The sequence below is a fragment of the Antennarius striatus genome, chromosome 3, assembly GCF_040054535.1.
Source record: "Antennarius striatus isolate MH-2024 chromosome 3, ASM4005453v1, whole genome shotgun sequence".
Lineage (NCBI taxonomy): Eukaryota > Metazoa > Chordata > Actinopteri > Lophiiformes > Antennariidae > Antennarius > Antennarius striatus.
The window spans coordinates 1,390,221-1,411,021 of record NC_090778.1 but is presented as its reverse complement, the minus strand read 5'-3'; the positions used below and the strand labels follow the sequence as shown (position 1 = coordinate 1,411,021).

General features: G+C 51.8%; 1 protein-coding gene and 1 long non-coding RNA gene across 2 annotated transcripts in view; one reads left to right on the top strand and one right to left on the bottom strand.

Annotated features, from left to right (window-relative positions):
* nr6a1a (nuclear receptor subfamily 6, group A, member 1a) overlaps positions 1 to 20,801 on the bottom strand; it is a 78,057-nt gene that overhangs the window by 48,481 nt on the left and 8,775 nt on the right. The window contains exon 2 of the mRNA XM_068311800.1: positions 13,284 to 13,331. Coding sequence (XP_068167901.1) covers positions 13,284 to 13,331 — 48 coding nt within the window. The remainder of the gene's footprint in view (positions 1 to 13,283; positions 13,332 to 20,801) is intronic.
* Positions 777 to 10,687, top strand: LOC137592730 (uncharacterized). The gene is made up of 3 exons (XR_011035038.1): positions 777 to 1,119; positions 8,833 to 9,049; positions 10,465 to 10,687. It is a non-coding gene; the product is annotated as an uncharacterized lncRNA (long non-coding RNA).

The window sequence follows — 20,801 nt, the reverse complement described above, 5'->3', positions numbered from 1 at the left end:
GTCTGGAGTCGTTTCCTTTTCTCTTCCTTCTAGAATTCTTGTCCTTGGTTTATTTATATAACTTCATATATCAGAAATAAATGAGTTTTAAACTCCACTGAAATAGAAGAACTATAAAGACGTACGAGCAGAAAATCACGTTAGAGTCTCAGCAGTTTGGATGCTTTCATGTTGGCTGGGGGGGACGCACCCACCCCCAAAACCCTCTGGTCAGAATCCGATGCCAGGAGATGTTCTGAGCAGGTTGGAGGTGAAATCGTCATGACGACGGTGTCACAGGGTTCACCAGAGCCGACATAAATCAGCTCATGGCCATCGGTAGATCAGGACTAAACCAGGGGTCAAGTCAGGGGTCGACCTGTCAAACACACACACAGTGTGTGTGCAGCCACGGCTGACAGGCCAGCGCCGGCACCTCGTCCAGAGCGTCCCCCCGCAGCACTGAACTCTGGGAGAATGGTGTTTGTTCCTGTGTTACCCAGACTCCGCCCACAGCGGCAGCCGCTCAATGGAGACGGCTTCCCCTTTCAATGGTCTGAGCTCCAGCCAATCGCAGCGCCCCCTGCCCCCACTCGGCTCTCAGGCCCACAGCCAATCACAGCAGCCCTCCGTCCACACATGACTCTGTCCATCAACTGCCTCATATATAGTGCATGCAAGAAAATGTGGAGCAGTTCAATAACTTGCGTCGTCGCCAGGCTCTCGTTTGTCTGTGTGTGTGTGTGTGTGTGTGTGTGTGTGTGGTTGGGGGGGGGGGCACGCGTGTGTGTGGGAATGTGTGTGTTTGTTTACCAGCTTCTAATTACGGGAGGAGAGGGAGGGAGGGGGGAGACAGAGACGTTTGTGAGGCATCGGATCTGGAAACTCCTGGCCGAGTTCCCACTAGAGCCAGGAAGAGATGTCAGTGTGTGTGTGTGTGTGTGTGTGTGTGTGTGTGTGTGTGTGTGTGTGTGTGTGTGTGTGTGTGTGTGTGTGTGTGTGTGTGTGTGTGTGTGTGTGTGTGTGTGTGTGTGAGTCCATTCAGTGTTCCAGCACAACTTTTCTCCGTGGTGTTTCTCTGGACGCGTCCGTCTCTCCTCCCACTCACCGCCGCCTCCCGCCGCCCGTCTGCCCGTCCTGGTGAGTATCCACGCCGTTCACCGTGACGCGACTCCACGACCGTTGGTGAGCGTGTATCTAAGTGTGTGAGGACAGCAGAGACTTTTTGTAAAGGATGACTGTGTGTGTGGGGGGGGGACGTGTCGTGTCCTGGACAGCGTGTCCCGAGTGTGAGGAGCCTGAGTGTTTGTGGGAGCGCTGCCGTGGTCGCCGGTAGCGACGGAGGCAGACGGGAGACAAAGCGAGGGGGGTGTCCAGACGGGGCAGGTCAGCCAGCTGCTGGGGCCCCCGGGGGTCTGAGGTTAGAGGTGACCACGCTTCACTTCAACACCCGCTCACCTTGCACCCCTTCCGCTCTGATGGGGGGGGGTAACGCAGGTCCAAAGTGAGGCCGGGGGGGCGTCCGTTACACAAACTAAAAATAATTGCTGTTGCCTCACCGTGACCCCCCCGGCACCGGTTGGTCATGTGACGCTCGTCAAACTGAAAGAAAACAAACTTGTTCAGTCCGTCAACAACGGACGGACGCCGCGCGGGTTTCCTGGTTCCTGCTGGACCCCCCCGCCGGGGGGGTTCTCATGGAGGTCACCAGGTTTACAAGGAATTCAGTGACAGGAAACACACTGGCTGTTCCAGGATTGTTCCTGCCCCCCCCGCTGTGGTTCATCCATGAAGCTCAGAGAGTTAAAAAAATGATAAAACAGATAAAAACGACTTCAAAGAGGCGGACCCCCCCACGACTAGACAGACATGAGACAGACTGACCTGGGGGGGGGCAGAAGAAGCTCCAATGGGAGCAGGAGAACCTCTTCTGCTCCCAGATTAAACGGCAGCAGTGGGGCTTCTGGGGGCGTTCATTAAAACAGACCTGGGGGGGCACGTCTGGAGCCGCTCTGGATGCCTGAACGTGTCGCGTCTTGCTGCTCAGACACACATCTCACACTCCATCAGCCGAACCCCCCCAGAGCGACATACACCCCCAGGAGACGGGACGAGAGCCCGTCGGTGGACCTGTTGATCATCTGCACCAGGGGCCCCGCCGGGGGCATGACTTTGGCCCCCGTTGTCTCGCTGCTCCCACCCCGGCTGTGTCTACCTGGATTTGAATAGAAACCAGACAGCAATGCCCCCCCCCAGCCCCCTCTGTCACCGTTCCCGCGCGGGACAATGAGGATTTGTTAGAGCCTGCTGACACAAAGCGTTTAGCCCCCCAGTCCCCGGGCCTGGAGCGCAGCACAGGCCAGCAAGGACACCGGGGGGGTGGGGGCATTTGGGGGCAGATTTCAGGGGTGGGATTAGCAGACAAGAGTTCTGGGTGGGGGGATGGGGACTTGAAATGAACAGGAAATTACTGCTTTTGATGAGGCTGGGGCTGAACCCCCTGCCCCCCCACCGCCGTAACAAACCTGTTAGAGTAGAAGATGTCAGAACGCTCCAGGCCCCCCAGCGAGGGAGTCGTTTCTACAGGTGCCAAAAGTTTGTCCTCCTGCCCCCCCAACCCGCCCAACAACGTTCCTGCCCTCTCCCCCCCCCCCCCCCCCCCCAGAGACCGGCCCCTGATGTCATGGGAATCCAGTCCCATTCCAGCCGACCCATTTTCACCCCGGACAGAATCACAGCTCCACCCCCCCACAAACCCCAGCATCTATTTATATACATTTTATATATATATATATATATATATATATATATATATATATATATATATATATATAAAATGTGTATATATATATATATATACATTTTATATATATATATATAATGTATATATATAATGTATATAAATAGTTATATTTGTTAGCAGTGAGGGAAACGCGGTTGTTGGGCGTCTGGACTACGTTCTTTGTTCTCGCCCTCATTCATAATGAAGACGATTCTTCTAGAGAACAGGCCCCTGGTGGTGTGTGTGTGTGTGTGTGTGTGTGTGTGTGTGTGTGTGTGTGTGTGTGTGTGTGTGTGTGTGTGTGTGTGTGTGTGTGTGTGTGTGTGTGTGTGTGTGTGTGTGTGTGTGTGTGTGTGTGTGTGTGTGTGTGTGTGAGCAGAGATGCTAACGTTGCTCAGTGAACATCGGGGTCGATTAGAGTCTGGTCTGGCCGGGCGGCAGCGGATTAGACAGGCGTACAGATACGAGCCTGGGGGGCTCGTCTGGCGCTCTGACCCACATCGCTCTGATGTGGCGTCACTTCCCATTACCGTGACGACTGGACGCCACATCAGCTGAGTGTGCTGTGATCTGCATGGCCTCCTTGTGTGTGTGTGTGTGTGTGGGGGGGGGGGGGGGGTCGCTTCCCCTTAACCTCTTGCTGTCAGACACCGACTTCGGCCGTCCTACCGCCCGGATACAGGAAGTGTGGGTGAGTCACATGGGGGCGGCGCCGTCAGGGCCCTGACTGTGGGCGGGGCCTCAGCAGGCCTCAGCGCCGACACGTTAACGTGTAGAACCTCCTCTGGCGTCATTTGAACACAATCAATGCGTATCAAGTTAATACCAGCTCAGAGCTCCCCCAGGCCGGGGTCTGTCACCACAGTGAATCAGACTGGGTGTCATGTGAGGGGGGTGATTATTCCTGTCACCTCTGGGAGGGGAGAATCTGTCAAACAGCTTCAGACTGTCTGCTGATCCCGTCTGGATCCACCACATCAACGTTTTCAATAACAGACTGTGTGCCAACGTCCTCTGATCAGTCATCAATACTACTTCTGTGGGTCAATGTCAGCTCTGTGGGAACCAACAGGCAAGAAATACTGTTGGGCAAATACAAGTAAATACAAGCAAATACAAGTAAATACAAGTAACTACAAGTACAACAAGTATTCAAATGTTTGTTCTGAACAAACTAGAGAGGTGAGGGAACAGAACGTAAATGTGGAGGTGAGGGAACAGAACGTAAATGTGGAGGTGAGGGAACAGAACGTAAATGTGGAGGTGAGGGAACAGAACGTAAATGTGGAGGTGAGGGAACAGAACGTAAAAGAGGAGGTGAGGGAACAGAACGTAAATGTGGAGGTGAGGGAACAGAACGTAAATGTGGAGGTGAGGGAACAGAACGTAAATGTGGAGGTGAGGGAACAGAACGTAAATGTGGAGGTGAGGGAACAGAACGTAAATGTGGAGGTGAGGGAACAGAACGTAAATGTGGAGGTGAGGGAACAGAACGTAAATGTGGAGGTGAGGGAACAGAACGTAAATGTGGAGGTGAGGGAACAGAACGTAAATGTGGAGGTGAGGGAACAGAACGTAGGAGGTTCAAGTTGTAAAGTAAATGTTCAGGAAACAGTTCCCACAGATGTGATCGGTTCCCCAGGTTTTGTCTGCGTGTTCTGAAGAGGCTCGTTGGAGTTAAATCAGAACCGTTTTACAACCTGAGGCTGAATCTGATCCGACATTTCTCCCAGCTTTGGGAACAAACCGGCGTGTGTGTGTGTGTGTGTGTGTGTGTGTGTGTGTGTGTGTGTGTGTGTGTGTGTGTGTGTGTGTGTGTGTGTGTGTGTGTGTGTGTGTGTGTGTGTGTGTGTGTGTGTGTGTGTGTGTGTGTGTGTGTGTCGGGACGGGGGAATGAAAGCAGAACCTCGGCGGCGGTGGTGCAGCTGCTAACAGAGACAGAGACGGGTCTGTCTGCTGCCTGCCTGGAAATAATTGGCAGCTATGAAGTGAAAAGCGAGCTCAGCAACAGATAAGGGCTGAGCGGAGAGCTCCATAATCATCACGGATTAGCAAATGATAAATCGCTGGTTCACACCAGTGTGCTGTCACAGCTGGGGGGGCGAGAGGAGAGGATGAGGAGATAGGGAGGAGAGTGAAGAGAGGGAAAAGTCTGAGGAGATGTGGATGTTTTTCCTGGGATTCAAAAGGCAAACACAATAACACCATCTAGCAGGTCAGCATGAAAGGCAGGCGGGGGGGGGCGAGGAGAGGAGAAATTAAAAGCTCTGCCAACACTCCGGCTAATACAATCTCCTGCCTGTCAGATTACCTTCTTTAATCCAGAAAGGTTTAACGCCTCTTAGGAATCTGAAAGGAGACATGAATTCAGAGCTTCTCCTCCGCTGAGAGGAGAAGGTGTCGGAGACTTAATTCTCTCCAAAGCACCGGCCTCGACAACTCTGCAGCGCCGTCATCAAACCGCCATGCAGAGGATCAGCCATTTTGCAGCGCCGCAATGTTCTCCACGTAAACCCCTCCGATGTTCGTGTGGCGCTCGTGCGTCGACACCAACGCCACGGCGAGCCCAGCTCGCCTCGGTTACGGCGGAGCCAAAGGTCGCTCGTCTTCATCACCAACGAAAAGATGAGCTTAAGTCAGGCTTAGTCAAAGCGCCACGCGTGAAGAACGTCGTGTCCCGCTGGTGCAATGCAGCGACGCCTTCCCTTACAACGCCTACGGTAATTTAAACGTTCCTGAACCCCCCCATACTGATATTAAACACCTTCTATCTGTATTTATAACACTTTGGTGTCTCCCAGAAGTCCGAGACTCACTGAACATAGCACACTTCTGGATGCCGTCAGCCAATAGAATGCGAGTGCGATGTCACGTGACTGACGTTGTGAGCGTTGACGCACGAATGCAGGAGGGAACACTGTACATCCTGAACAACCTGCATCCTGATGATGGAAATGTGATTTCTACACGTGGGCTCTGAGCTGTGTCTAAGTCTCCCTGTGGGGGTATTCTAAGAGGATGATGATGATGATGAAGGTGACAGCTTAGTTCCCTGCCTCCTCTGATGTTCCTCCAGTATAAAGTCCATGATATTGGAGCACAGGGTGATCTCTGATGCCTGTTTGATGACGTTCACACAAACTATTTCTGTGCTCCGATGTTCACATTGACCCGGGACTCAACCAGAATGAGTTCCAGATAATCAAAGCGATGGAGCAAAGACTGAGTGTGAGGTTTGACCTGAGGACAAACTGCTGGAGATAAGAGGCAGCAGGACTACAAAGGATGCTGTGGTTGAGCCCAGAAGACAGCCACAACGGGCTCTATCGTTGAAAATCCTGAAAACTGCTGCCGAGAGGCCGGAACAGGAAGTCCTCCGCCGTCCTGGTGTGGAACGAGCCGACAAAGCTCCGGCAGAGCGTTTTGATTCGCTGCAGCTCTGGATGAGACACCAGAACCAGCCTGAAGACGGGCGGGGAGGAGGGCCTATCAATCAGCGATAGAAGAGAGAACCGCATTTGTAACTCATCGGCCGCCGCCGTCAGGAGAGACTCAGGGTTAATGCTGAGGAAGGAGCTGGCAGCGGATTGGACGCCTCGCCACAAACCCCGGCAGCCTTGGCAGGAAGATCTGGGGCACGTGGCACCAGGAAGAGGCTTGGCGCTCTGCCTGGAGGAATCCCTTCTCCAGAGCACGCCCCGCCCGGACGCCACCGCTGCACCCGGGTTCAGACAGGAAGTGGGCCAGCCACACCCTCCTTAATGTGCTGTGGCAGGTTTCAGTCATTGCCCTCTTTGCTAGTTCTGTAAAATATTGTATCTAGAAAAGGATTCGAGGATCCGGCTTCATTAGACCCATGAGGTCATCGGAACGATTCCCACAACTACGATCACGTCTGTCGAAGGCAATCAGAGAAACAACAGTACCCTACCCGCTGTCCAACGGTATCCATAACCACTGAGGGTCAACGTGACGATGGGAGGGTTACCGTGACGATGTGGATCTCGCTGCACCACCAGATCTCCTAAAGTGTTTGACTGAAGCTGATATTAAAGGGTCCGTCCTGTGAGTGACGCAGTAATTAAGGCGTTTTTGTTGAGTTGGATTGAGTTCGCCCGAGAAGACGATCGCACGCAGAGCAACTGATTCCGGCAATTTAATCTCCACATGCCGCTCCGTTGGAGGACGGCACGCAGCGCCGGCGGATTGGACGGTAATAATGACTGACAAGAGACTGATTGGACGGGAACGCGTGTTAAAAGCATGTTTGAATCCCAGCCTGAGCGTTATGAACAATCTGAGTTGAAGGCATCAGATTAGCGGTGGGGCAGCAAATGTGGTGCTGCTAGAAAACAGTCGGGCAAGATTTTATGGTGGAACGAAGGGAAGGGATTCAACCCAAAGTAAAGAAACAGTTTTCCATTAAATGGTCAAACAGATCAACCATCAACTGGGTCTGTAGGGTATTTGGATGTGTGTACCTTCTAATCCAACTGACCGACCAGCAGGGACAGTCTTGGGGTTTAAGGTATAGTCTAGGGACAGACACCTACATTCCACGTCTTTATATTGGTCTGAGCTCCGGTCCTTGAACGTTTCACAAGGCTTCCCCCTATCCAAAGGAAAACAACTGATAACTCTGCATGTGGAAATCCACCAGACATTCTCTTAGAGTCTTACCCCTGACCTTCATTTCACCCTTTCCCACCAGGTGTGTGTGTCCAATCCATTCACCCCCAACACAACAATGCACTCATGAAAGAATTTGAGCTCATTTCGTTGGGTTTGGTTGCATCTGTGTCGCGTTGGCCTCATTTCCGGCAGCGTGAAGCCGCGGCGTCAGACCAGCAGCCGTGGCGGCGAGGCGACGGAACACCGTGTGCCGCTCTTTGTCCGAGGCAGGAATGTGCTGACGCTGCAGGTTCACCCTGGTTCAGTCCGTCAGACTCGTGCTGGCCCAGCTATTTTTACACGGATACACTTCTGCAAGTGTGTCAGTTATGCAAAACGTCTGGGGAGGGTGACAGCGGTGGGGGGGGCACTGCCACGCCTCAGACCCATGAATAAGTCAGCACGCATGGAGGCAGTTCAGACACAGACACGTAAACTCCCCCAGCTTTTGGGGACAGCTTCCCAGGAGCCGATGAAGAGGACAGAAGTGTATCTGGGAATGAAGAGAGGTAGATTCAGGCACGAGAGCCAAGAAGGGAATACACTGAAGCCGGCGCCAACGGGGACGCAGAAAATATTAGTTCCCCAACCTGTCTGCATATTGGAACAGAGAAACGGTTCTTTAAATAGAAAAATATGCAAATGGCACAGCGAGCTGGTAATAAGTATAGATACGCAAAAAACAAAGGACAGCTGGTGCACTCATTCATGTGAAGGCCTTTGTGCACTTGGCGGTGACTTTGATTCAACGTGTGAATTATTTCCAGAAAGAAAGCATCGAGACCCCCCCTTTGGAGCTTCTGTCTCAGTGTTAGCATAGCACCGGTACGAGGATGCTGAGAACATGTTCACTGGTATCTGGTTAGTCGTGTGTCCTCCATGGTGAAGGAAACGTGCAAAAGGAAGTGAATCTGGCCTGAAAGTGTTTACCATGCAGGAAGCAGGTTGCTTCATTACGTGTGGAGAACACGATGAAGATCTGATCCAGTTTGCTCACTTTCCATCTGAATGATGTAACAGAAGACAAGTCCTGCAGAACTGCAACAAATCTCTCCACAATGAGTTGCGTCATGTGTTCACCACCTCCCTCACAGGTTCCAGCGGCGCCGCAAATCAAACGCCAGACTGGCTGTCAGGATCCACCATCAGAAGGGGATGTGGAGCAAACAAACAGCATGTTGTAAATGTCTTCGTCTGTACTGGGGGGGGCAGGAGAACAGGCAGAGACACAGACAGACCCAGAGCATTAATAAAACATGACTGCATGATTTTCCAGCCTCAAAGAGGAGAACGCAGGAAGGGGCGGTGAGTGGGGTTCAGCGTGGGGTGAGGGGGGCGTCTCCTCCTGTCTTCTCTTTTACCCCCGTCCTCATTCTTTACCTCCTTCCTTCCCCCCGCAGACTCGACGGAGACGCACGACCAACTCCTGAGCCGGTTTAGCACGAGGGAACAATGACGACAACTCCAAACGGCGAACGCCACGGCTGGTTTACAAAGAGACGAGAACGTTTGCATCACCGCGGCTGAACCCCCCCGCCAGAGGGGGGCAGCATCATGACCTGACACGCAGTGGAACCCCGACAGGTGGCATCACAGACGGTTCCTGAGATCTTCAAGGTGAACATAGTGATCTGTTGCGTATTCGAACTTCTTTCACCTCGTCGCGCATTTTTAGTAGGTAGTCACGTCATACTGTACTCGCATGCTATTGGCTGACAGCATGTGGCTCCAGAGGCTCCGCCCCGTCCTTCCTGGTGCCCACGGTGAACATTCAACGCTGTCGGTGAGTTTGTGCTCCGACCAAACCATCGACCGTTGACTGTACCCCGAGGGACACCACCGCGCACCTGCACGCTCTGACAGCTGGGGATTGTGGGGGATTTCAGTTCAACATCCAGACGGAGTGGACGACGTGTGACCTCGAGACGGACCACAGGTGACAGCCAATCAGCTGTGACGCCGGCGCTGCTCACCCTCAAGACTGCAATAAACATTCATTGCTGTCGGTGGGTTTGCACGAGAACAACTCACTGATCAATGAATGCAGACTGCGGTTCAAACACCCCCGTGACCCCCCCGCCATGGCACCAAAGGCACACCCTGTGGAGGCTGAGCTGGAAACACAGCTGCATCATGGGTAATGGACTGACATTCACTGGCGTTCAAAAGCTAAAAACATGTTTGACAGTTTTGCCTGAACTTTTTCTTTTTTAGCGTCCCGAGAAAAAACCTGGTGTCTGACATCAGTTTGGTTTTGTTTGTGCACGATCACACGTTTGTGGCTGTCAGAGCACCAATACGCACTATTTGACACACTATAAGGTGCACCTAAAAGCCTTTAATTTACTCAAAAACCAACGGTGCGCCTTATAATCCAGTGAGCCTTATAGTGCAGAAAATACTGTAATGTAATGGAAATAGAGGAAATTTGACCTGTGTTGCCATGACAACACAAGTCATTTTTTTACCCATGAAAGATAAACGGGTAGCAGTGTTTTCTCCTCCGTGACTTTTCCCTTTTAAATAAACTCTTTCCTTTGAAGCATAAACTTCTTTATGAACCTAAATCCTCTGTTTTGTTGTTCAGACACAGAATCTGTTGGAACATAAATCTGGATCCATCTCCATTCATAGATATTAACCGTCACACTTTGGGGTGCATCCCATGTTCTTTAATTAAACGGAGCGTTTTTAGGGCCCCCTGTGGAGCGTCTTCTCAGAAAACAGTTTTTAATAACGGAGGAGGCCCAGCTCCAATCATCTCCTGCTCTCCATGGACCAATCAGAGCCGTGGAGCATCACAGAGCTGCTCTAACAGACAGGAGGCGTCACCTGAGAGGGTTTCCATCGGCCAACGTCGTTCTGTGTCTCAGGACGTTCTTCTATCCCATCATGAACACAGTCATGATGGGATGTTCCAGCATGAACTGGGTGAAACCTGATGATGGTTCAGTAGAACCTCTCAGTGGAATGGAGGTCCCCCATGTGTTTCTGATATCAGCCAATAAAAACCTTTTTCATTACGTCTGCAGAGCCAGTTCTGAACGTCAGCAGGAGTCCACCAGGAGTCCACCAGGAGTCCACCAGGAGTCCACCAGGAGTCCACCAGGAGTCCACCAGGAGTCCACCAGAGTCCATCAAGCCCACGTCATGGATTCATCTACCAATTCTTTAAAAGCAAAGTAACGTTCTACTTGTGTTGTGAAGGAGATTCAGAAATAAATGTAGGATGACTAACTCCACAATCTCACTAGTCTTGTTTCACATGACAGTCGTGGAATTGTGACGTCTCCTGACTGGAGATTCACTCCAACATTAAACGTCCCAGAACCCCAGACCAGAGTCACCAAAACCACTGATGGAGACGCCGGGATGAATAAAGTATGCATCTACTGTATGTATCTACCTGGAGATCAGTGACCACCAGACAATCACCCGAATAAGGTGTGAGTGAAGTGAACAAACCACATCCCACCAGAGGAACCCACGGGTTCTAGAGTCCCACCGGTCCTGGAGGGTCCATCAGTCTCCTCCTGTACCCCGACACAGACTCAGGTTCCTCTATGAGGTACACATTATACAGGCACACGGAAAGAGTCTTTCCTAATAGCCTTATAAGGTCACGGTAATGTGCTGGGAGTTTCAAACACACGTGTTCTTTGGATTTACTCCTGCACACACACACACACACACACACACACACACACACACACACACACACACACACACACACACACACACGGTCTACCTCCAGTACGACAGGAACTTATGGGGTGTCAACAATGAAGCCAGTCTCTAAGTAAAATCTGTTTTCTCTTCTTAAATGTGTTCTTATGAAACAAATTAATCTCCTTAAGTCTGTTTATAACTGTTTATAACTGTTTATAACTGTTCATACGTGTAGACTTTAACACCAGGATTAATCTGGACGTAAGTGAATAACTTGATGAAACGTCGGCGTAGGTTTGGTGCAGCTTTACGTCCCGTCGTGTATCTACACACATTAGTTCTGGTTTATCCCGTGAACTTATAGACACTGGAACACTGTGACCCACTTCCCCCCGACCTGGAAACACCCCCGGGCCGACGCCACGTCCAGCGCCGACCAAACGGCATCAGGCAGGAAGAGCAGGCGGCGAATAAATCTGGGATGATCATGAATAATTAAAGAATAAAAGACCAGAGAGCTCCAAAGCAGTGGAAAAAGAACCACACCCACCTCCACGTGTGTGTGTGTGTGTGTGTGTGTGTGTGTGTGTGTGTGTGTGTGTGTGTGTGTGTGTGTGTGTGTGTGTGTGTGTGTGTGTGTGTGTGTGTGTGTGCAGACACGCGTGTGAGGACAAATAAAGGCATGTTCCCGTCCCATGTGGGTGCTGAGGTCACTGGGTCCAGTTGGCGTGTGGGAGCAGCAGCATGTGGAGATCTGACATGGAGGTACTGCCCCCCTGTGGCCTGGAAGCTGCACTGCAGCCTCACTAACCTCTCCTGACCGGTGCCTATTGACAGTCAGGTCAGCTGGTTCCCATCCACACGTCATGCACACTGAACATCCATGAATGTACGTGAAAACGGTGTACATACGTTAAATATTATATGTATGCATAGAATGTTTTCTCACTTTTCCCAAAAACTGTTTAATTCCAGTCAGTGAATCTGCTGGGGGTCAAAGGTGAACAGAGAGAGTCCCGTTCTGGGGTGTTACTGATGAACTGTGGAGCCGCTGATAATGCAGGCGTCCCCCCCCTCGGTAAAACCAGAGCTCCCATTCTGAGGCAAACTGGCACTGATGGGACCTGAACGCGCTTACATGCTAACATGCTAACAGCAGCTGCTGCTAACGCAGCTATGTGGCCCCTGACCCGGGTGTTTTGGTCCCTGAATGAGGGTCTCTGAATTCCCACCCCTGTCAGAACATTTACCACCCCGGGGAGCCTCCTTTGACCCCGGCGTCACCCTTGCCCAGAGTGTGCACTGAGGCATGCTGGGAGGAGAAGCAGCCCACCTCATGGGGTTTACGACGCGCTGGACTCGGCCTCGTAAATCGCTGCTTCTTCCTGCGGCGGCGACAATAGCAGCCATTGAGTGTGTGTGCAGGTTTAAGAGCTCCTGCCCCCCCCACAGGTTTATGGGGGGGCAATGAGGAGTCCTGCACCAAAGAGGGGCTGCACACAATCAGGTCAGAGTGGAGTCACGCCGAGGTCAGCGCCTTCTGAACTGTGTCCGACCTCTGACCCCCCCCACCGCGCCACCTGGCGTTGCGATGGCAGCCGGGGGGGGGGGGGTCCGGACTGAACTTCGCCTGAACCTGGACCTTAACATTGGACCGCAGCTTCACCCACAGGTTTACACGTCACACAGGAGACCCACTGATGTGTGGGGTGGGGGGTCATTCAGAAAACACCCCCCCACCACCCGATGGGGTTCTCCTCCTGACACTACATGATGTCTGCTAGGTCCTTCATCCAGGTCCTCTGGGGGGTTTGAGGAGCCCAGCAGTGACACTGAACATCCCTCAGAGGTTAGACACCCCCCAGGTGAACACCCCCAGTCCTCAAGAGGTGAAGCGTCTTCAAGGAGCCTCCTGAAGGTCCAGTGGGGGGGTTAAAACTTTTTCTCTGATAACTTCATTCAGTCAGGAGGAAGCAGCTCCATCATTATTAAATGAGTTCATACTGCCCTCTGGTGGACGTGAGGGGAATGTCACCATCACTTCTGTCTGCCTCTAGATGGCGCTGTCCTCTAGAGGTCTGGGTCAGGGTGTGTGTGTGTGTGCGTGAGTGCGTGCGTGCGTGCGTGTGCGCGTGCGTGCGTGCGTGTGTGTGTGTGTGTGTGTGTGTGCAGACTGACTCACCCACGCTGTCGTTGGGTTCACACTCCAGCCGATTGTCACTGCGGAAACCTGGAATCAAGGGAAACACAAAGCTTTATGGGAAAGTTACATAATGTCCACGGACGGTCTGTACACACACGTGTTTCGGTGTCAGGTCCACAACACGTCCACAACACATCCAGAACACGTCCAGAACACGTCCAGAACACGTGTAATGTGGAAGACTTTGCTGGTGGAATTCTGGGGGAGGTTCTGGTTTGTGAGACCTCAGTGGACCTGGAAAACACGTGAGCCCCTAACCCCAATAATAAACCTAACCCCTAACCCCTAAAACTAAACCCAACCCCAACCCTAAAACTAAACCCTAACCCTAACCCCAATAATAACTTTCACCCCTAACCCCTAACCCCAATCCCAATCCTAAAGCTAAACCCTAACCCCAACCCCAATAATAACCCTAACCCCTAATCCCTAACCCCAATCCCAACCCTAACACCTAACCCTAACCCCTAACCCTAACCCCTAACCCCAATCCCAACATTAACCCTAACCCTTACAACTAACCCCAATCCCAACCCCAACTCTAAAACTAAACCCTAACCCCTACCCCAAACCCATATAATAACCCTAACCCCTAATCCCTAACCCCATTCCCAATCACAACCCTAACCCCTACCCCTAACCCTAACCCCAATCCCAACCCTAACCCCTGGCCCCAAAAATAACCCTAACCCCTAACCCTAACCCCAATCCCAACCCTAACCCCTACCCCTATTGTCTAACCCCAATAATAACCCTAACCCCAAACCCCTGACCCTAACCCTTACACCTAACCCCTAACCCTATCCCCAATCCCAACCCTAACCCCTAACCCAAATAATAACTTTCACCCCTAACCCCAATCCCAACCCTAAAGCTAAACCCTAACCCCAACCCTAACCCCAATCCCAACCCTAACACCTAACCCTAACCCCTAACCGTAACCCTAACCCTAAAACCCCAATCCCAACCCCAACCCTAAAGCTAAACCCTAACCCCAACCCAACCCTAACCCTAACCCCAATAATAACCCTAACCCCTAATCCCTAACCTCAATCCCCACCCTAACCCTAACCCCAACCCTAACCCCTACCCCTAACCCCAATAATAACCCTAACCCCTAATCCCTGACCCCAATCCCAACCCTAACATAATCCCCTAACCCCAATAATAATTTTCACCTCTAACCCCAATCCCAACCCTAAAGCTAAACCTTAACCGCAACCCTAACCCCAATAATAGCCCTAACTCCTAATCCCTAACCCCAATCCCAACCCTAACACCTAATCCTAACCCCTTAACCCATAACCCTAACCCCTAACCCCAATCCCAACCCTAAAACTCAACCCTAACCCCAACCCCAACCCTAACCCCAACCCTAACCCCAATAATAACCCCAACCCCTAATCCCTAACCCCGAACCCTAACCCCAACCCTAACACCTAACCCTTAACCCCTAACCCTAACCCTAACCCCAATCCCAACCCCAACCCTAAAGCTAAACCCCAACCCCAACCCTAACCCTAACCCCAATAATAACCCTAACCCCCCAATCCCTAACCCCAAACCCAATCCCAACCCTAACCCTAACCCCTACCCCTAACCCCAATCCCAACATAAACCCTAACCCTTACACCTAACCCCTACCCCTAACCCCAATAATCACTTTCACCCCAAACCCTAACCCCAATCCCAACCCTAACCCCTACACATAACCCCAATAATAACCCTAACCCCTAATCCCTAACCCCATTCCCAATCACAACCCTAACCCCTAACCCCAATCCCAACCCTAACCCCTGACCCCAAAAATAACCCTAACCCCTAACCCCAATCCCAACCCTAACCCCTACCCCTAACCCTAATGTCTAACCCCAATAATAACCCTAACCCCAAACCCCTGACCCTAACCCTAACCCCGATAATAACCCTAACCCCTAATCCCTAACACCTAACCCTAACCCTCACCCCAATCCCAACCCTAACCCTAACCCCTACCCCTAACGCCAATCCCAACATTAACCTTAACCCTCACCCCTAACCCCAATAAGAACCCTAACCCCTAACCCCTAAACCTAAACCCAACCCTAACCCCAATAATGACCCTTACCCCAACCCCTAACCCTAACCCCAATCCCAGCATTAACCCTAACCCTTACACCTAACCCCTAACCCCAATCCCAACCCCAACTCTAAAACTAAACCCTAACCCCTACCCCTAACCCCAATAATAACTTTCACCCCTAACCCTAAAACTAAACCCTAACCCCTACCCCTAACCCCAATAATAACTTTCACCCCTAACCCTAACCCCAATCCCAACCCTAACCCCTACCCATAACCCCAATAATTACCCTAACCCCTAGCCCGAATCCCTAACCCCATTCCCAATCACAACCCTAACCCCTAACCCTAACCCCAATCCCAACCCTAACACCTAACCCCTAACCCTAACCCCAATCCCAACCCCAACCCTAAAGCTAAACCCCAACCCCAACCCTAACCCCTAACCCTAACCCCAATAATAACCTTAACCCCCCAATCCCTAACCCCAAACCCAATCCCAACCCTAACCCTAACCCCTACCCCTAACCCCAATCCCAACATTAACCCTAACCCTTACACCTAACCCCTACCCCTAACCCCAATAATCACTTTCACCCCAAACCCTAACCCCAATCCCAACCCTAACCCCTACACATAACCCCAATAATAACCCTAACCCCTAATCCCTAACCCCATTCCCAATCACAACCTAACCCCTAACCCCAATCCCAACCCTAACCCCTGACCCCAAAAATAACCCTAACCCCTAACCCCAATCCTAACCCCTACCCCTAACCCTAATGTCTAACCCCAATAATAACCCTAACCCCAAACCCCTGACCCTAACCCCGATAATAACCCTAACCCCTAACCCCTAACACCTAACCCTAACCCTCACCCCAATCCCAACCCTAACCCTAACCCCTACCCCTAACGCCAATCCCAACATTAACCCTAACCCTCACCCCTAACCCCAATAAGAACCCTAACCCCTAAACCTAAACCCAACCCTAACCCCAATAATGACCCTTACCCCAACCCCTAACCCTAACCCCAAACCCAACCCTAACACCTAACCCCTAACGCCTAATCCTAACCCCAATCCCCTGACCCTAACCCCTGACCCAAACCCCAATGATATCCCTAATCTCTAAACCTAACCCCAATCCGAATCCCAACCCTAACCCTAACACGGGCAGGTATCTGGACCCTAACCCACAGGTCACAGGTCATAAGATGGAGTGGGTCCTGCCAGGGGGGAACGCCCACAGGGTGTGAACAGACCCCCGGAGCATCGAGGACACCTCTAACAGGACAGTGTTCTAGTCAGCTCACACACACACACACACACACACACACACACACACACACACACTCACCAGGATGGGTGGACCCCCCCCCCCCCCGTCCCCCAGGACCTGATCACATTGCCACTGTGAAGCCAGCTAGACGGTCCAATCTGCTGGTTCAGACCCACAGCGTCCCGTCTGTGTGGGGGGGGGTCACTTAGCAGGCTGGCAGCGGCAGGGGCTATCCATGTCGGTACCACCCTGCTACCAACAGCTGTAGACCCCTGACCCCCACACACGCCAGCTGCCCCCGACCTCCACCCCCGCCCCACAGGCCACAGCAGCATATGTTCTCCCTGGAGCATACACACACACACACACACACACACACACACACACACACACACACACACACACACACACACACACACACACACACACACACTCCTATTGATGTGTACCACACAAACACACGTGTGTGTGTGTCCACACACTCCATCACAGCGGTGTAAAAGCTCACCCCAGACAGGAGGTCCACGCCTCAAACAGGGTTCTACAGACGGGCGTGTCTTTATATTTTAGATTCTACCTTTATTTTACACTATTTTACCAATTTGGAGTTTAATACAATGAACAGAAGAGACTCAAACAGTTCAGTGGATCACCACCACACCACAAACAACCCCGGGTTGTTCACGCTCTCTGAGGGGAAGGGATGTCCATGTCAGTGAGGCTGAGCCCGTCTCCATGGCGATGCAGGCGACCACTGGAGTCAGCTTTCCTTTGTGGTGTCATTAATCGTTTGTTTCTCTACGTTCAGACTCCTCCTGACCGCCGACCCCCCCCCCCCGCGCCTTCTGTTGAGTATTTACTGAGTACATTTGTATTTTCTTTTACACGTCGACCACTTCAGGGGATTACAACCCACCACCCAGGTACTGTCCACATTGTATTATGAGGCACAACGAATGGCCCATCTCAGAATACGTTTCCTATAAGAGGCACACTGTTGGTCTTTGAGAGAGTTAAAGGCTTTGGGTACGGAAAATACTGATGACGCCCGATCTCCTGTCATGTTGCGTGTAGTATGTGAGTTGCACGAGTGAACGGCACCCTGAGACGCCCTGACCGTCCAGCAGTGCCCCCACACACCCGTCCTCTTTGTGGTCCTGAGACCAGGCTTCAGCCTGCTCCCTCAGACCGGAGCTCTCCAGTGTGTGGTCTCTGCTGCTAATCCTCACAACAGTTTATTGACCACCACAGCCCCGGGCTGGGGGGCGGCCAGCAGCAGCCAATACACCAGAGCCGCTCTGCAGGGCTCATTGTGTGTGTGGACAAAGAAAGGCTGCATCTTTAACCTTTCACCTCTGAAACCTCTGCAACCTCTGGCGCAATCCGCTTCCCATTACAGCAACATGTCTGCTGGCGTATGGAGACACGCTACGAGTATTTAACACCAGCGGATCGGTACCGGACCAGTGGATCGGTACCGGACCAGCGGATCGGTACTGGACCAGCGGATCGGTACCGGACCATCGGATCGGTACCGGACCAGCGGATCGGTACTGGACCAGCAGATCGGTACCGGACCAGCGGATCAGTACTGGACCAGCGTATCGGTACCGGACCAGTGGATCGGTACTGGACCAGCGGATCGGTACTGGACCAGCCCTGGAGCTCAGGCAGCAAGGAATAAATGAGAGGCGACATTTGGAAGAGTAAGCAAGAGAATGCATGGATTTATTTACTCCAGCAGGTCACGTGACGATCGATTGAGGAACACTCCGAGCAATCTGTGAACCTTCACTCCGGTACCTCTGGCCAGATAATTGCTGCACGAGGAACCAAGCAGCAGCTCAAAAAATGCAAAACTGGAAATATCACATTGTGTGAGTCCAAGAATGTCTGGAAGGCCAGCAGGACCTTGAAGGGCCAGGATAAAAGCATTCTTTGGTTCCATAAACAGACAGACCTCCTCATCCCCTAACAGGTTTTTTATAATAAAATACTGTGTATGAAAACTAAATCCCTCCACTTCAGTAAAGAACTTTTGAGATTTGACCGTTCCTCCATGTTGGGTTCAATCCTTCCTGGTTCTTCAAACCATCAACAGCAGGTTTGTCTGGAGGTCCCTAAATGTGTTTGGAAGACACACACTCCAGCCTGAGTCTAAACAAGACACTGTGGTCGATGAACACACACACTGACTGTAATGTATACCCCAATACATCAGAATCCACATTCCTCACAGCAGCAGTACCATCTGGCTGGACCTACTGGTGCGTGAGCCACAAACGTCCCCACACCGAGTGTCTGGCGGGAACGTCTTCATCACTGCTCCTCCGTCCCAGATGGTTAGGGTTCTGCTTGGCCAGCGGTCAGCAACACCAGCCGGTCACCCGAGCAGGCCTCTACCTGGCCCCCCCACTCTTATCTCCACCACACCATAACCAACAATCACCATCGATAGCGCCCGACACCAAGGTCCGGGGTGGGGGGTGATGGACACACGTCAAGAGAGGACTCAAGTCAGAGACCAAACTCATGGAACGTAATACCACCACAAAGCCCCGATGAGGTCTGACTGTATGACCCCCTGACCCCCCACTGAGGTCAAAAGCTAATAACCCCTTTAGACAAGTAGCAACCAACAAGAGTCTAGAAACAGTCTAGAGTCTAGAAACACCCCCTGTGATCTGTCTTCTACACAGGTAGAGATCGATTCAGGGACTTTACTGGGGCTCAGGGTTTGCTATGCGGACTTAAAGCTGGAAGGGAATCATCAAACAACCTTCCAACCAACCAACCATCCAACAACCACCCTCACTCATGCCCCTGGAAGCGATCTGCTGTGTGTAAATAACACATTCTAGCCCTGCAGTGTGTTCTGATGCAACAGGCACCTCAGAGGACGACTAGTTAACTGGACAGCCACAGAAGTCACCCTGCAGGACTCAGTCTGGTGTTTGGAGCAATGACACATTTCATCTAGCATTCACTGGCTGTTTGGCTGGCCTGCTGGCTGACTGGTTGGCTGGCTTGCCTGACTGATTACACCCAAGTCCGAAATGTTTTAACAGAAATATCCATTAATATTTTAGAGGCCAAAACTTGTTCAATCTTCAAAACTAGTTCTTGTCATTGAGCGATGGAACCATTGGAATGTGACAGATCAAATGTGACCACACTGACGGCGGTCAGGTGTGGAGGTCAGGTTTTATGACCCGCCTCCAGGTGACCACGCGTGTTCTTGTGTACGTGAGCAGCTGGTGGATGACCTTTGTAGTGAACACAGCCTAGGTGGGAAAGATCTGGTGAGATCTCAGACAATAGAGGTGTGTGTGTGTGGTGTGATGCCAGTCCTCAATCAGTCGATAAACCAATCACCTTTAATCAGTCAGTAAACCAATCACCTTCAATCAGTCAGTAAACCAATCACCTTCAATCAGTCAGTAAACCAATCACCTTCTAAGATGAATGAGAGGCAGCAGCCGCCAATAGATCAGAGAGGGCTGCTGTACCCGCGGGCATCACCCGATACCCCCCAGCCCCCGCCCACCAACAGCCAGCCTGAAGCAGCAGATGGGGTTAGAACCAAGAGGCTGATGTTACCTCTGTCATGTGACCACCTGGCTCCAGTCGGGCTGTGGCTCCATCCCTCCATCAGACCCTCATTGTTCTTTAATGGTGGGGTAACAACGCTCCGGGTACCTGAACCCGCCCCAATCTCAGCCCCCCCCTTTTTTTCAGACAACACTAGTCTGGGGGGGTTTAGGTACTAGATGGGTCCTAGAATCCAGATGGGCACAGGTTCCTGTGTTTATAGATTCAAGACAAAATGATGGTCTGGGAACAGATTTAATAAACACTTTCATCAAAACGTGAAAGTCACAAAGTCTCACACAGGAAACCCCCCAGCTGAAGCACCAGGTCTGAGTCCTGGGTGGAAGCTCTCGGTGTTCCGAGGTCAATGCTGCACACGACTGATGGTGAAGAACTCACCACTGGTGTCACACCACCATCCCTTTGACCTCCACAGCTGACCCCTAACCTCATTGTGTAACACAACACAACATCTCCACTGCCTCAGGCTGACACACACCAACACGTCTTCAAATGATGCACTGTGTTGTATCCAGAGTTCATTTACCTCCAGTCATGGAGT